Source organism: Carettochelys insculpta, chromosome 3 (genome assembly GCF_033958435.1).
Source record: "Carettochelys insculpta isolate YL-2023 chromosome 3, ASM3395843v1, whole genome shotgun sequence".
Taxonomy (NCBI): domain Eukaryota; kingdom Metazoa; phylum Chordata; order Testudines; family Carettochelyidae; genus Carettochelys; species Carettochelys insculpta.
The window spans coordinates 95,517,144-95,534,987 of NC_134139.1; the positions used below are offsets into that span (position 1 = coordinate 95,517,144).

Sequence of the window (17,844 nt, forward strand, 5' to 3'; positions counted from 1 at the left end):
ACGTTAAAACCGGCACCGTGGGGCTGTATGTAATGACTTGTACTAGGGAACCGATGGTGCGAAAGCGAGCGTCAGGTAGATAAACCCTTGCTGTGATAGAATTTATGCATGCCCTATGAACTCTATGTCCTGTGTGGGGTCGATCTTTGACTTCGCAAGGTTGATGATCAGGCCCAGCGAAGTAAACGTGTTTGCTGTTACGCGTATCATGCGTAGTACCTCTGCCTTCGAGGCCTCTTTCAGTAGGCAGTTGTCCAGATATGGGAATATAAATACCCCGTCTGTGCAAGTAGGCTGACACCACTGCCAAGGTCTTGGTAAAGACTCTGGGGGCCGAGGAGAGGCCGAACGGCAGAACCTTGTATTGGAAATGTTCTTTGCCGACCATAAACCGGAGAAAACGTCTGTGAGCCGGGTGGATTGTTATATGAAAATACGCATCTTGTAAGTCGAGGCCTGCAAACCAATCTCCATCGTCCAGTGCCGTCAGTATAGAGGCGACTGTGATCATCCGAAAGCGTTGTTTGCGCAAGTACCGGTTGAGGCCTCGAAGATCTAAGATGGGCCTTCAGCCTCCTGTTTTCTTCTCTGTGAGGAAGTATCGTGAATAAAACCCTTTCCCCTGGAGTCGCTCCGGCACTCTTTCCACCACCCCTATAAGCATAAGGTGGTCCACCTCGTGCTTGAGTTTCACCTCGTGGGAGGCATCCCTGAGATGAGGCCTGGGCGGAGGTCCTGGCGGTGGGAGCGACTGAAAGGGGATCACGTAACCCGTGGCTATGATCTCCAGTACCCATTTGTCTGTGGTCTTTTGCCATTGTGAGTGGAACGGTCGGAGGCGATGATGGAACATTAGTTGTGGCTGACATTGCGCGATGGTAGTAATAGTGCAGCCCTCGACCTGTCCATCAAACTTGTTGCCTTTGGGCCTGCCCCAAGGATGCACGGCCTTGTTGAGAATGTCGCCTAGGAGTTCTATACTGTTGTTGCTGTTGATGCCGCCCTTGGTCGTAGCCCCGTTGGTACTGAGCACGCTGAGGTTGGTACGGGTATCACCTTTGTTGAGGGTAATACTTTTTCTTTCTGTATGGAGGGGTATAAATACCCAGGGTTCTGAGTGTCGCTCTTGAGTCTTTACTGGAATGAAGGACCGAATCAGTTGACTCTGCAAACAACTTCTGCGTGTCGAAAGGGAGATCGACAATTTTTGCCTGCAGATCCCTAGGGATACCCGACGTCTGGAACCAGGATTCACTGCGCATGACCACTGCCGTAGCCGTTGAGCGTGCCACCGTGTCCGCTACGTCCAGGGCGATCTGGACTCTTGTCCTCTAAGCTGCATAGCCCTCTTGCACGATGGCCTTCAGCACCGGCTTCTTATCTTCTGGAAGTGAATCCATGAGAGAAGTAAGCCTGGAGTAATTGTCGAAATTGTGGTTCACTAGATGTGCTGCATAATTTGCCATTCTCAGCAGCAGGGTGGAGGAGGAGTATACCTTTCTGCCGAATAGCTCTAGCTTCTTGGCATCTCTGTCTGTTCCCCCCGCTTAGTACTGGGAAGTCTTCGATCTCTGCTGAGACGATTCTACCACCAGAGAATTTGGTTGTGGGTGACTAAACAGGAACTCCATGCCCTTCGCTAGGATGAAGTATTTCTTATCTGCTCTCTTGTTTATAGGTGGAGCGGAAGCCGGGGTCTGCCATATGGTGGTAGCAGACTCCATGACTGCTTTGTCGAGCGGGATAGCGATTTTGGATGAGGCCGGAGGCCTCAGGTTTTTGAGGAGCTTGTGGTGCTTCTCCTGCACCTGTGCTGTTTGGATGCCTTGCGTGAAAGCCACCCTTTTAAACAGCTCCTGAAACTGTTTGAGGTCGTCCGGGGGGCAACATCCCCGGGGGCCGTAGCCTCGTCAGGGGAGGACAAGGAGGAACCACTAGGGTAGACCTCCCTTGAACTCTCAGGGTCCTGCTGTCGGTGGTACACCCTCTCACTGGAGGCTTGCGAGGGAAAATCTCGGGGTTCCAAAATCAACTCCCCCTGAGACAACTGTGTTTCCGTCCCCGTCCGTGAGTGCCCGCGGGGGTACTGGACGGTCGAGGGGGACCTGCCCCTAGGTGTATGCCTGTGGTGTCTATGCCCAGCGTGATAAGGACGACCGTGGCAGCACGGGCACGGTTCCTGGGATGGAGACCTGGACCACTCTCGAGGTGCATACCCCCGATGTCTGGGGGAGCGAGATCATCTGGATGACTGAGACAATGGTGAAACTGGTTTGTGATAGTACTCCAGAGGGTCAAATCCCAGAAAGGGCGAGGGTGGCCCGAGCCATGGTGACACTGGTTGGAGGAACGGAGAAGGAGGCTCTGGGTAGGCTGGGGGAGACCCATGCCTCCTGGTTGGTGTTCGCAGCATAAGGGGAGGACTTGTCGAGAGCAGCCGTGAAGCCCTGTCCAGAGAAGGGCTGCAGTGCCGGGTTTTCACTGCTGCCTTTCCCCTCCCCTGCGGGTCTGGCTCCGCCCCTTCCCGTGCCAGGGATCTCGGCCCCGCTGTCGGCGCCGCGCTCGGCACACTTATCTGCGGTGCCGCGCGGGTGGTCTCCTCCGGTGCCTGCAGGCTACGTGCCTGTTGGCCCTGCACCGTTGGCGCCGCGGGGGTCTGTGATGCTTGTGGCGGTGCCGCCGGTTCCGGAGCTTGCCTGGCCACTGCTCTGAACACTGCACGGGCCAGCTGCTTAGTAATCAGAGGCTCAGCCTCTGCCACGTGCGCTGCTGCGCTGCCGCTTGTTTGTGACTGTGGCTGGGGGCTGTGTGCTACACCCGTCCCGCTCGCTGTAGCCGCCGGCAGGAATCGGGCTGGAGAGAGCTTCCTCCGTTTCTGCACCGATGGGGTGAGGGACACCGCCTTCTTTTTATGGAGCCCTGTGGGTCCCTCCGGTTGAGGCCTCTCCGGCATGTCTGGCTGGAGGGCCTTATCAAACAGCAGCATTTTCAGCTGCATTTCTCTATCCTTTCTGGCTCTGGCCGTGAGCTTTGCACAAAAGGAGCATTTCTGGGTGACGTGTGATTCCCCCAGGCACCTAATACATTGACTGTGCCCATCAGAGGCCGGCATAGCTTCGCGGCACGACTCACACTTCTTGAATCCTGAAGAGGACATTGCGGTGAGTCTTTGAGCTGTTAATAGGGTACTTAGCACCTTCTCTGTGCCTGTTCCCCTCTTACGGGCCCCAGCCTGCCGCGGCAGGAGGCCTACTGGCCTTCACATCCCCGGGTTGCCTCCCCTCCTCCTTCTCATTTACTAAGACTTTCTACTTATATATTTGTTTTTGGTTTTGTTTTTTTTTTTGCAATAAAGAAACAAACAATCCAACTAAGAACTCTGAAAAGAAACTAAAAACTCTGAAAACTCTAAATACGCTGACTCTGGCCGCAGCCTGAGCGGATTCCGTCGGCAGCCGATGGCGGTTAAGAAGGAACTGGCGGGGACTGGATCGCACACGTGGCCGGGAGCGCACAAGGGAGCGGCGTGTGCCGGCGCATGCGCAGTCCAGCAGAAACTGCTGGAAAGATCCAATCTGCGGCGCCGGGGCGAGCCCGACACCTATCGTGGAGCACCCACGGGGACACTCGAGGAAGAATCATCTGTTCACTGCCAGCTAATAATCAACAAGATGGCATGAAGTGTTGGTGTCAGGGAAATTAAGAACATAAGAGGGTGAGGTAATATCTTTTATTGGACCAACTTCTATTGGTGAGAGGCAAGCTTTTGAAGTTGAAAAAGGACTGAAAGCGCCTAATAGAAAAAGTAGTGTAATATGCTCATTTTAACTCCCTGCCAAGATTAGCAGTATTTTGTATTGACTAGAGAAAGGTCTGGAACAAAGTAGTATCACTGTATTGTAATTATAGTAGGAACCAGTGCTAACACACATTTAGGCTAACTTCTTTTCATAACAAAAGGCAAATTTACACTTACATTCTAAAATATTTGAAATTATGAATTAGCAGATCTTTCTAATAAGCTATAGTCAAAATTATTTTGACAAATTTGCTACCTTTTAAATGTCTTTCCTTTCACCGTGTGGGCACAATAAGCCATTTAAACTAGAGCATGTATAACCCAAAAATGTACATTAAGCCATAACCTGGAAATTCATGCTCAAGGCAACAACTTGTATCAGTAGGTGTACCCATGCAGAACTTCTCCAATTTAAATAATGAGTAAATATACAACATTCTGAAAAGTTATGGTTTCATACTTCAAATTTTTCTGTTTATAGATACTTCCTGAATTCCCATTTCAATGACAACTGAGAAACAGGGCAAAGTAGATTTTTTTTCCCCCAAGATCTTATCTGGCCTTAGGTTCTCTCTCCAAAATCCTCTCTGTAATTTATTTTCATGGCAACTATCAAGTTTTCAGGGGTGAGGCATTGCTTAAAATTCAGGAACAACATTTTATAAGGAGACAAAATAATCTAGGTCTCAACCCTGAAAGGTGCTACGTACCTTAGCCCCAATCCACCAAAACATGTAAGCATATGAGTTAAAAGTTAAAATATGTGTAAAATACCACTCTAGTTTAGAATGGGCAAACAAGCATGGTCAGTATTACCTCTTTCCCATCGATTTCCGTCACCTCTTCCTGAATGACAATCAACTGCAAGTTCGACTTGGATGTCATAGGCCACTCACGAAACATGATGCGCACGCTAACAGTTCCCCAATGTCTTTGATTAAATTGCTTATCAGAGTTTCCAGGTTCCACTGTCAACAGATAATTATGCAGGGTACAAAGTTACAAAGAGAAACAGAGGCCCCATCTAATACATGACACAGAAAATTAACCTTCTTAAGGGTGGACTATGGTAATATTAACAAAGAATATGTACCCAGCAAATACACTCATGTTAAAACTCACTAGGATGTGCAATGAACACAATTAAGAGTTATTGTAACTTTCTGCATTGCAGCCTACTCTTCACTTTCTCCCCTACAATTTTTTATCACTGATGTCTATGGTGCAGTACAATGGTAACAGCCCTGGTAAGAATTATTGGGTAGGGCAGCCTCCATCAATGTTTTCACAGCTGTGCTATTTACTCCCACTCAAAGCAGAGCTAAGACCATACTGTTTAGAAGTCTGGCAGGCTCCTCAACCTGTGTAAACTGATGCTTTCACTGACTGACCTAATGACACAGCTGTGGGAAATCAGAGAGTGAAAGGTGCAGTGTTGAAAAGGCTGCATGTGCTTATTTTTAAGTTGCAATTTCACACCCACATAACTGAAAATGTAACAGTCTGTCTGTCTAAACACGTATGCATCCAGTCCAACTGACACACTCCAGTTATACCTCAGAGAGGAAGCATGCTAGTCTATATACTATCAAAACAAAAAAGCAGTCACGTAGCACTTTAAAGACTAAACAAAATAATTTATTAGGTGAGCTTTCATGGGACAGACCCACTTCTTCAGAACATAGCCAGACCAGAACAGACAATATTTAAGGCACAGAAAACCAAAAACAGTAAGCAAGGAGGACAAATCAGAAAAAAATTACCAAGGTGAGCAAATCAGAGAGCAGAAGGGCGGGGAGAGGGGGGAAAGAAGTCAAGAATTAGATTAAGCCACGTATGCAAAAGAGCCCCTATAGTGTCCCAGAAAATTTGCATCCCGGTTCAAACCAGGTGTTAATGTGTCAAATTTGAATATGAAAGAGAGTTCAGCAGTTTCTCTTTCCAAAGCAGAGTGAAAATTCTTCTTCAATAAGATGCAAACTCTTAAGTCATTAACAGAACGGCCCACTCCATTAAAATGTAAACTAACTGGTTTGTGGATCAGGCATGTTTTGATGTCTGTTTTGTGCCCATTAACTCTTTGTCTGAGAGAGTCTGAAGTGTGTCCAACATAATGTGCCCAGTTGCTTTGGAAAGAGAAACTACTGAACTCTCTTTCATACTCGAATTCCACACATTAACACCTGGTTTGAACTGGGATGCAAATTTTCTGGGACACTATAGGGGCTTTTTTGCACACTTGGCTTAATCTAATTCTTGACCCCCACCCCTTTGCTCTCTGTTTTACTCACCTTGATAATTTTTTTTCTGATTTGTCAACCTCGATTACTGATTTTGGTTCTCTGTGCCTTAAATATTGAGTCTGTTCTGGTATGGCTATCATCTGAAGAAGTGGGTCTGTCCCACGAAAGCTCACCTAATCAATTATTTTGTTAGTCTTTAAAGTGCTACTTGACTGTTTTGTTTTGACAGTTATACCTCAGTTGTCTTCCTATCTCAGGTGTCCAGAGATACAGACAGGGATGCTTCTTCAGATGAAACAACCACTCATTTAACACTTAGAAAAATATCAATGGGAATTTATGTAATTTTCTTTAAGGAGGTCAACCCTCTCCTCCTGCAGATACCTGCTTGGCTTGAAACTTTTCCTTCTTCATGTGGCCCCCACAGGAGCCACTGCCACCTCAGACCTCACCAAAGGGCTTTCAGGAGAATGCCCATGACCCTTCCCCACACTCAACATATGCTAGGCCAAGCAGCAAGAAAGGGATTTGCCATCAGTGGGGAATGGGGTTTCCCTGGCCCAAGCTACAGCCCTCTCTCTCTCCCCTCTGTTCCCACACCACCAGTCCTGCCTCCTCCTCATCTTACAACCCACAACTGCCTAATATCATCCCTCCCCTAAGTCTACCATGAGCACAAACTCAACAGCCCTCCTCCCCTCAATGCTTCCTGGCCACATCTGCTGTCCTCCTCTCCAAACACTCTGTTCCCACCCGTACAGTGACTGTGTTACAAATGCAACAGAGTTTGTTGTGGAAATGAGGAGTCAAAGTTGGCACTGATATTTTGATAAGCATATAAATTGTGGATGTCTAGATTTCATGTCCAGGACATTGATGCACTGTAAAACTTATAGGTGCTGTGATGCCCAAGGTGGTTGGCCTCACGTCTTTAATCACCCGATAACACCCTGAAACGTTCACTGCTTTTACAATGAAGCCCTTAATTATCAGAGATTTTAAATCAATTTTATTTATGCAACAATGCCTTGCATAATGAAAAGCTGTGGATGGAGAAGAGAAAATATTAATCTTAAATTTATATAGGTATCTGCCAGCGTACCCAGAAGCTTGTTGAATATTTCCCAAATTACAGTATTAAATATGCAGTTAAAGGACCAAATTCTAAGAGATTAAGTACCTGCAGTCCCCAGTACTCTCAACCTTTAAGTGCTAAGTCCTCTGAATTCTAATTAAGTTTAACGGGAGCTGAAAACCTTCATAACTTAGCAAGAATGAACCCACTGACCTCAATGGACGTTACAAGTGCATACAAGGTGCTAAGCAGGATTTGGCAAAGTTTTTAACAGTCCTACTGGAACTGTTAATAAGAACTCAAATATTCTGTCCAGTACAAGAATTTGAATACTTGGGGCCTGATTCAGATCTCAGATAAAGTCAGTATAGTTACTCTGCTTTTACAACAGCATAAGGGAGATTAGTGCTTAGTAATCCTACAGCTCTTTAGATCCTCAAAGCACTCTGCACGTTACCTAATTAAACCTCATAATAATCCTGTAGAATTGGTGAAAGTTTTGCACAGAGCTGTGATCAGAACACTAGAGTTCCTGGTTCCTAGGTCAAATAACTGGTTGTCACCTAGTTTCTGATTTACACAGCACATATGTAAAATTTCAAGAGCAGTGTAGATTACCAGGTGGACAATTAGAGAGAAAATGGAATTAAAGAATGCTCAACTTCTCACAGGATTAGGCCTTATATTAGACAATAATTGTATTTTTCTTGTGTCAACTACCTCTGAAGTAAGTTACATTTTGAAAATGTTTTAAAATCTACGGTAGAGATGAAAAAGATAGTAACATACTTTTACAAAACAAACAGCAGTAAGTGACAGCCTACCCCAAAGAGAGAGACAGGTTATTAATTTGCCATCCTTTGGGTTTTCAGAAGACAAGGTCACATCTTACTGAAGCAATTTAAAAGACCGTTAGTACTTTCTCAGTAAAGGTCTGATCATCACGGGAGGATGATCTCAGAAACCAACCTTGAGGCTGCCCATAACTGGCATATCTGCATGTAAATGGATCTTCAGTTAAATGAACATCATTGTCTCAGCCTCATTAATTATACAGCACACTGTGCATACCAACTATCAAAATACTTTTGTTTGGTGGTTCTTGCACAAGACTACAACACTGCAGTAGTGGGGAAAACAACAATTCTTCCAGTGATTGCATTTCCCTTCCAACTGGGATGTACATGCACCCAGTACACCAAAGCTGGAGACTATTCCCTCAGCAGTACTCCTTGCCTGGCAGCACAGAGTGCTTGGGCTGTCCCAATAGTACAAAAGGCAGAAACCTCCCTGATCCCCTCACTTTATTCTTACAGGACAGAAGCCAATACAGGGGGGAGGGAAACTGAGTCATGGAACAGACATATGCAACACATCTTGAACAACATTTACAGAACAGGTTAATAACCACCCTTTGAGTGACTGCACATGCCCTTTCCCCCGTCAAATGACTCACAAGAAAGCCAAACTGGAGGTGGGTTTCAGAGTCCCCTGGGACAAGGACTGAAGGACTGCTTGTCAGAACTTGGAATCATCCCTGGAATGCCAAGATGGAGCATAAGAAGATGTGTACTGACGACCACAGTGCAGCCCTACAAGTGTCTGATATAGGCACGTGAGCTAAAAACACAGCAGAAGTTGTTTGAGATCTTGTCAAGTGAGCTACCACCCTGCTTTGCAGCACTACCTTGGCCATGTCATACCACAGGTGTATACAGGAGGAAATCTGGAATAAAACACTCTGCAGCAAAGCTGGGGGGGGCCTTCATCTTATCCACAATGGCCACAGTTGAGAAGATGATGTAGATAATCTAGTTCTAAATAAAAACCCAACATCCATGGTATGGAATCTAAACACATCTGAATGGCAGCCCTTGCACCGCAGATACACATTGACCTGCGGGGGGCAATACCAGCTTCCCCCTTACAGACGGTATAAAGCATAAGGATTGCAATACCTGTGCAACCATGCCTGACACGTGAGAAACCTGCAGTCCCAATGTATATAGAATGATGACATACTGGCAAAACATACTCAAAGATCCACATAATCCCAATTTCTATTTGTCCTGCTGAAACTCTTTGGAGGCAGTGCCATCCTACATAGGGAAGACAGCAGCATGGAGTTGCACGGCTGTATTCACATGAATGTGACATGGGAACAAACCATTTTTTTCATGGTGATTTTAAATGTATCAACTCTGCAAATGTGTTATTTTCAAGTAGTGCTGGCCTTCTAAGAACACTATAGCAACGACTATAGCACTATGTCCTCTAGGAGACATGGAAGCAAATACTGCAGATAAATACTTGAGCAGTACTCACATATTAAAGTTTGACATTTAATCCTGGTAACACCTCTCTTCATAGGAAAATCATTTACATATATCTGTCCGCTATTGTAGCTGATATTAAAGAAAACCTAAAAAAGATAATAGGAAAAATATTTCAATATATACAGTCGATTCTCAGTTTCAGAAATTAATCATGAAAAGAACAGCTGAGAGGGTCCCTACTCTATAAAATATCAAAATAAATAAATCAGAAAAATCTGAATATTTAAAAAGATTCTTGTGCTCAAATTCTGTCCTCAAATGCATGCACACAACACATCCTCACGTATGTGAATGTGTGGCTTTCACTTCCACAGGTAAAGTTTGGTTCATAACTTACTAATTCACTAAGTACATGAAAACAACAAACCTGTGCTTCTTGAGATGCCTCACCATTTTTCAAAATAGTAACATTAACTCTGATATTTTCCTGGGGGGAAAAGAAAAACAAAACAGTAATGAGAAAATAAGTTTTAAGTCCTGCAAAACTGAACTGTCTAGCCCAGGCCTGCCATTAGGGAGGCCTATGCAAAGGGGGCAGTTGCTGTAGGGCCCAGCACTCCAAACGCCATTGCTACTGAAGTAGCAGCAGCAACAGCCGGAGCTCTGGGCCCCTTTGAAACACCACAGCCTGGTGTTGTGCAGAAGATGTGGTGCAGAGAGGAGTTTTCTATCCAGAGAAAGGTAGTCACAGAGCCTGTTCTGCACTCGCCATGCAGAGACAGCACCACTCTTGAAGGGCTGTCTGGGCTCAGTTTCCCATTTTATGCATTGTGCCGTGTTGCCAGGAGCCCTGGCATTGCTCAGGTTTGGCCCCACCACCCTTCTATCATGATGACAGGGAGCTGGCAGGGCCAAATCTGAGTGAGTGGCACTGTGACCCCATGTGCCACCTGGCAATATCACTCACACAAAGGTGGCCTGGCTAACCCTCTGTGAGAGGGGCTGGGCTCAACCTGAGCAATGCTGCGACCTCAAAGGTTGCAATGCCTAGAACAGGCAGCTAAACCCAGCCAGTTGTGCAGGAAAGGAGCCACCACTGTGTTATGTACAATGTATTTACTCATACTTATTACATTTGTGATGGAGTGCGATCACAGACGATTCCTTGGGATTCTTCCCAGCTGTGATGATCATGACACTGACACCTCCCATTGTACTCTCGTGCTCCCCACCCCTCTGTCCTGCAAACCCAGATCCTCAGGACTCTCTCTGCCAAGGCCCAGAGTTAGGGTTCTCACCCCCCTGTAGCACAATGAAGACACTGATCCACTTCAGCTCTGGGAAGATACAGTTAGTTCTAGGGCACTACACCAAGAACACCAACCCCCAAAAGGGATCAAACCCCCAAATAAATCCACCTCTCTCTGTACAAAAGTCTTGCACAGAGAAGGCTCATCAGATAAACCCCCCTTTTTCAATGAAAGGGAGACACAGCAGTAAGAGACAATGGCCTCCCCTCCCCACCCTCCAGTAAAGACTATGTACACTGGGTATGATCATAAACCAAAAAGAAGTTATGAAGCTTAAAGAGTAAGATTTAAGTGACTTTAGTGAAAACAGATCAAAGTTAGTTACTAAATTGAATTGAGAAGAAAACACATACCTAGTTCTAACTTCGCTAAGGCTGTGTTTAGACTAGCCCCCAACTTCGAAGGGGGCATGGTAATTAGGGTGTCAGAAGATTACTAATGTAGCACTTCATTGGGCTAAATCTCCCCCATGGCAACTTCAAAGTGTGAAATTTCCAAGTGCCAGCTTGCATGTAGCTGCAGGTCAGCCGCCAGTACTTCGAAGTGTCCGTGCTACTTATAATAAAGTCCCTTTATTCTTCAAAATTTTGAGGTGTAAAGGGACTTCAAAAGAGCGCAGGAACTTCAAAGTACCTACAGCTGACCCACGGTGACACGCAAGCTGGAACTTCGAAGTTTCACACTTCTAAGTTGCCGTGGGGGAGATTTAGCCCAGTGAAGTGCTTCATATGCACCGCAGCACCTCATTAGTAGTCTCCCGACACCCTAATTACCATGCCCCCGTTGAAGGTGGGGGCTAGTCTAGACACAGCCTAAGAGACATATTGCATGCGGACTCTTATTCTAAAGAGGTGTTCTCCTATCAGGTAAAATCTTCAAACCAGAGCTGGTTTTTTGCTCTGATTTGGGTTAAAAGCCTTCCAAGACTGGTTGAAGTCAAAAACTGGTAGCTTTCCATTATTCAAATAGATTTTCCCATAGGGCAGGAAACCTTTCCTCTGTAACCCTCCCTCCCATCAAGGAACACTGGATCAAAATGGTTTTCAGTACCAGGTGGTAAAGTCACATGTCCTTCTTGCACCAACTACCTTCTAGACTTACAGGACAAACAAATAATTTAGTTGATCACTCAGTCATTAGGAATGGGAGAGGAACAGAATAAATTACTCTTATTAGCACATTTAAAACTACAAAACTTTTATTTCATATTTTTAACTTCACACAGAATAATGATAAATGCACCAAAATAGGATATACAGATCCAGCAGACTGTAACAATTCAAGTTGATAGGTTACCTGAGGTATTCTGTCCAAAGCATCTCCAAGTTATGCATATTTATAGTCATAAGTAAATTTTCAGACAGTGTGGGGGTGCCAGTCACAACATTAATATGTATAATGTATATTTGAAGTAAGAAATACTTAGTATACAGATGTGGTTTGTTGCAATAGGCCATCAAGTTTTCCTAGTGGGCAATACAGGGTATTATCATTAACATATGTCTACTCTGCTCAACTTTTAACAACAAGGCTGTGTCAACACAGCCTTGTCACTAAAAGTTAGTCTGCGTGAATACTGCTTTGCAAATACTTTTGCCCACAACATACTTCTGGCCCCACAAGTGGCTTTTGCTTTTTCAGCAGCAGAGTGCTCCTGTCCACAAAACAGCATTCACACTTTTGCTTACTGCCGCTAAACTTGTGTCGTGGGGGCGGAAGAGGGAGTTGAGCACCTATGAATGACAGAAGTTTTGTTGATCAATTGCAAATGCAGACATAGCCTCAGTCCACTCCCACACCACACCACACTGGTACAAGGTTCTGAGATTGTTTTAGTGCTTCATCCAGTCTAGCTTTCAATAACCATGAGAAATTTTATTATTTTTTCAAAAAAAAAAAATATCAGAAATCCAATTTAAATTAACAAAAAAAAAAAATACTGATTTTTATCCGCCCTGTGGGATTACATGAGCAGACAGAAAGGAAAGTCTGGGAGGCTGAATGAAGGCAATACACTGGCAGAACTAACTATTACTAGTCCTGTTCCCTTCCCTATAAACAAGTGAGGAAGCTGGTTAGGGACTCTACTTCTACATAAAAAACACTACAAGCTGTGGCCTATAGAAAGGATAAGCAAGTTAGACATTCGTGAATAAGATGTCAAGTTCTAGAGAGTTAGCGTGGTCCTCAGTGGACAACTCCATGACATAGGCATAAAAGAAAAACACATGAGCTCAAATATTAGAGGTAGGCCTTAAGCATCTCAAACTTACAGACTGAACCACATTATGTTGGTGGCTCAAGATTTTTCATTCCTTTCATCTCAGTGTCTAATCCTAAATTAACTGTTTATGTTGAAGAAGTTTTTTTCAAAAACTGATCAGTTGTCTTCTGTCCATATATTGCCTAAACATTCAAAATGCCATCAAGTGTATAACATCACAAAGGCTGAAGTTTCTGACCTAGACAGAACAATTTATTCTGTCACTGTAGCCCTTGCACGTCACATGCCTACATATGCCCATAGCCCTTGCAAAACACACTGCCACATCTGTGTTCATGGCTTACGGAGTCATATGGGCTGCAGACAAATCATATTCTTGGTATTCCCAATCCTCAGGGTTGCCAGTTTAAAGTCTGTTCAGATCAGATACGACTAACTTTCCTACTTAGTGACTGTTTGACTTTTTTTGTTTCTCTGATACCCACAATTAACTTGTCTGCCCCGCAAAAATTTGTAAAAGGAAAAAACAAGTCACTAAACTTTTGTAACTATTGTGCTTCAAGATGCATTGCTCACGCCCATTCCCAAGCTAGCTATGAATGTGCCATGTGCACAGTTGCAAGAGACTTTTTTCCCCCCCTAAGTGGTATCCACAGGTCTCCCCCTAGCCTGGTGGCAGCTCGAGTGTTCCAGAAATGACACGGCCTGCGCTGCTTCCTACAGCTCTCGTTGTCTGGGAATGTCGAACCACAGTCTCTGGGAGCTGCTAGCAGCTATGCCTGAGAACACTCAGGTAAACAAAGCATCTTGTGGCCCACCAGCAGCTAGCCTTGATGAGTCATTATCCAACGTTCAAAAACGCCTATTCTAGGGAGCTCTTATGTTACTAAACTTCCACGACATTTCTTATGAGTCTAAGTAGTAAACTATTAGCATAAATAAAACTAAGCTACACTTGTCAAATAAATGACATTATGCTACCATGCATTAGCTTTGCTTTTCTTTTCTGTGCATATTAGTCTACTTCCTACTTTGCAAATTTTATGAATTCACAATGGTTTCCCAGTCACTTGGAGGAATTCATGATGTTCTTTGAATAACACCATTTATTTTCTCCTTTTCCCTACTTATCTTGCCAGAATTCCTTTTCTTCTTCCTCACTTTTAAATCATAACATATTATTTTACCAAGTGTCATAAAAATCAAATACCTAATCCAAAGGCACTGGGACATCATTACATCATGCTGCATTCAATAAATAAGATATGCACAGAAATATAGAGAATTACACAAAAATCCACAAAGTTCACAACGCATTTAGGTTATCACTACAAGATAGTTGCAAAAGTTATTTCCTTTATTGGGTTTCAATAAGTCATTATTAACATACCTTTTCTATTTCTGTGAACTGTATAACAATGTGCACAGTAATAGTGAGATCTACACAGTGGAGAACATCTGAACTTCTCACTAAATGAAAAACTATTTTTCTGCCTTGAAAAACATCTCAGGTGTTTTTAGTATTCAACAACAGAGATCAGCAGAAAAAAATCATGGGATGCACATTAAATATATATGCCACATTTTTAACAGGTGTGTAAGCCACTTAAAAGAAAAAACAATAGGTGAAAATCAAATCCCCCGAAACTAGAAACAACTATCCAGGGAAAAATTCATTTAGATAATTAAACTCAGTTACTGTTCTGATTTACATCAGCAATCAGACACTTGTAGGACCCAGTCCACTGCTTTCCACCACCTTCTCACATTCCATGTACTCTTCTCATCAGGATCATATTAAGAATAAAACTTAATAAAAACCACACAACCTAAACATAATCTAATTCTTTACTAGCATTAAGAACTATACTGTATTTCTTATACATCAAGACTTACACAACAGAGACTACAGTAGAACCCTGAGATACACACACTCAAGTTGTGCAAATCTTGGGTTAATGTAACTCTGAATGGCAAGGAACTAGCACCTGGCTCCTGGCTGCTCACCACTGGGGGAGCCAGGAAACTGACCAATGCAACATCAATGGTCAGTTTCCCTGCTCCTGTAAGTGGTGGCAGCCCAAAGCCTGACTCTAGCTGTCCTGCTCCTGTCAGGGGCGGCAACAGTCAGGCTGTGAAACAGCTTCTGTGGAGGCAGCAGGCTGACTCTTGGCGGCCACCACTGAAGGGAGCTGGGAAACTGATCAGCACAGGAGCCCTGATCAATTTCCTGTCTCCTGTGAGTGGCAGGCTCCCAGCTACCCGCCCCTCACAGGTGGCAGAAAACTGTCCAGCACTGCTGTACTGGTCAGTTTCCTGGCTCCCCCTACTAACAAGAAATTTTACTTACATGAGGTTGTGCAGGAATGCAACCTCCATGTAAGTCAGGTGTCTACTGTATTAAGGACTTTCTCTTGGGATTTCCTAGCTGCTTGTGCTTTTTCAAGGAACTCTGAAGGATCTGAAGGATGTTTATTCCAGAATCCGCCCTGATTTTTTAAGCTTCCAGTGCAGTTTGAACACATCTTTGAAAGAATAATTTAACAAAAGATAACTTTAAGAAATCTCTCTTCAATCTCTATAGAATGATGCAGAATGATTCACTCAAATTACAAGGAAAAATCCTGTGGCACTGTCCAAAAAAGTTATGCAAAGGAGGGAAAGACCATGTTTCATAAGTGCTTGTTTGGAAAATGACGACAGGAACTGAGCAACAAGTGACATACTCAAAGACAAGAGCTAAAGCAGAGCTCTTCATACCTCCAAACGAATCACTCTCAAGTTGGTTTAGTTTGTCAAGGTTTCAGTCATTTCATGTACTTTCCCACAACACATTTTCTATATTAAAAACATACATTCTTAACCTAGGTTGAAGGGGAACTTTGCCATCATGTTTAAAAAGTTTAAAATGCCAAGCAATTGGTAGTATTCTGTCCACATCATGTCTGGATACAAAATGCACAGACATAACACCCAGTCCACATCTAGCTAAAAGTGAGTGATGTTCTGAGCTGCAAAACACTCACAGGTCTGCAGAGCCAAAAGTATTGAGAGTAAAGATTAGTCTACCATATATTGTGGTATATCTAGATCATGTCTTGTGAAGCCAAAAGCACAAGGGGAGAACTCATTCTCTTCTGATACTTGGGACCTTCAATTTCAAATTTGCAACAGCAGCTAAATTGTGAAAATTCCATATCTAGTCAAGTGTAATTCTACTCAGACAAGGTTTTTGTTCCTTCTACATCATTATGCATGTTTTATAAATGTATTAGGCTAGGAAATGTTTGTTCCTCTTCTAGCCTTCCCCCCAGTTCTGCCCCACCTTAAATCTACAAGGAGTTCTTCAATTACCAACCACAAAAAGGAACGTTCCAATCACTAACTTGTTGACCCTAAATAAAAAAAAAAACAAATGAAACTAATTCATTCTTGCCTTACTTGTTTCTGGGCCAGTGTAAATACATCTTACTGACACAGAAAGACAGTTGTCAGCACTGACAGCTGTTATAGCCCCTATAAACAAGCACCCGCTCTTTAAAGCCTCAACCCTACCAATAGTTATGTAGGTGTTATATATTCGCAATATCAGTGCTGTAGTTTCCTTGATTAGAGTTCCCAACCAGCAAACTAAGGCACTGTCTAAAGAGAGGCAAATACCGGGAAGAAAACTCATGTTTCCTACCTTGCAGTACAGGATGTATGGCTAATGGGATTGCTACCAAACTTTATCTTGAAGAGAGCCTATAACAACGTTCATGTTATCAGTTGTGTGTTAACAGGCCAAGTGACTATACAACCCAACAAAGGTTTCCTGTTTGGTCCATCTGAATTTCGCAACTACTGTAAATAGAGATTGCTTTACTCACAATTTCAATAACCACACAGAACCAGTTGCTGGGTTGGTTTGGTGGGGAGGGGGAATTCTGGAGGTCACGGCTTACAGGTCTCATGAAGAATTCCCTACTTCCAACAACAGCAACCTTCAAATGCTACCAAAATAAACCCACAAAAGCAAACTGACTACAAAGTCAATCACATACATACATATTTCAGTCCCAACCCACAGCCCTCAATTTACTCCATATACCCTAATGTTTTCGTTCCCTCAAATAGCAGGCGAATCTTGGAAAGCAAGATCTGGGCCTACAGCATGGTGTCAAACGACAGCAGGGAGCTGTCAAGTTGTGGGTGTCCACGTGCTAAAAATACAAAGAAAATACAGCTCATGTGCAATGGTTAACTGTATTTTCTTCCTTCCCCCCCACCCACCCCGACCAGCAGGTTTGAGTTTCCTAACCATTAACGTGCAAAACCTGGGGCTACGCAGCACTCCATCCCTGTCACAGGACAAACAGAGTCAAAACAGCGAGGAGACCCATTCTGGGTCAGCGCCTTTGGGCGCAGCTCGGACTCGGCCAGGTCCATGTGAAAATCGCCTTTCGGTAAAAAGCACTGATCAAAACCGGCTCACCGAGGGCCAGTTTCTCAGCAAACAACTGACCTCCTGACGCTAGCGCCGGGCACGCAGCATCCCGCGCCCGCACCCCGCAGGACCGCTCGGCAGAGGGGCGCTGAGAGCCCCCGGCCCGGCCCGGCCTCCCCTCCCGGTACCTGGCTGAGGAGCTGCGTGGGCAGGGTGGCGGGTTGCGGAGCCGCGGCGCCGAGCAGCCCCGCGCCGAGAAAAAGCAGGAGGAGCCCTCCAGGCCCCGGCGCAGCCTCCATCTTGGGACCCGGGAATTAAACCAAACTAGAGAAACATCCCCGCGGCGGGGAGAGGGCGGGGCCGGAGCCGCAGCTGGAGCGCAGCGGCCCCGCGTTGCACAAGTGCGGCTGAGGGGGCGCTGCCCCCGCCTTCCACGCGGCGGCGGCCCGGCCGGGCAGGAAGGGGCGCGGTTAGAGCGCCACGCAGGAGGC

The 17,844-nt window shown here is 44.8% G+C and overlaps 1 protein-coding gene across 1 annotated transcript in view; it reads right to left on the bottom strand.

Moving 5' to 3' along the window:
• GINM1 (glycosylated integral membrane protein 1) overlaps positions 1–17,844 on the bottom strand; it is a 28,621-nt gene extending 10,777 nt beyond the window's left edge. Inside the window, exons 1-4 of the mRNA XM_074990406.1 lie at positions 17,542–17,844; positions 9,821–9,880; positions 9,443–9,539; positions 4,616–4,767 (exon numbers count right to left, since the gene is read on the bottom strand). Coding sequence (XP_074846507.1) covers positions 4,616–4,767; positions 9,443–9,539; positions 9,821–9,880; positions 17,542–17,652 — 420 coding nt within the window. The 5' untranslated portion in view covers positions 17,653–17,844. The remainder of the gene's footprint in view (positions 1–4,615; positions 4,768–9,442; positions 9,540–9,820; positions 9,881–17,541) is intronic.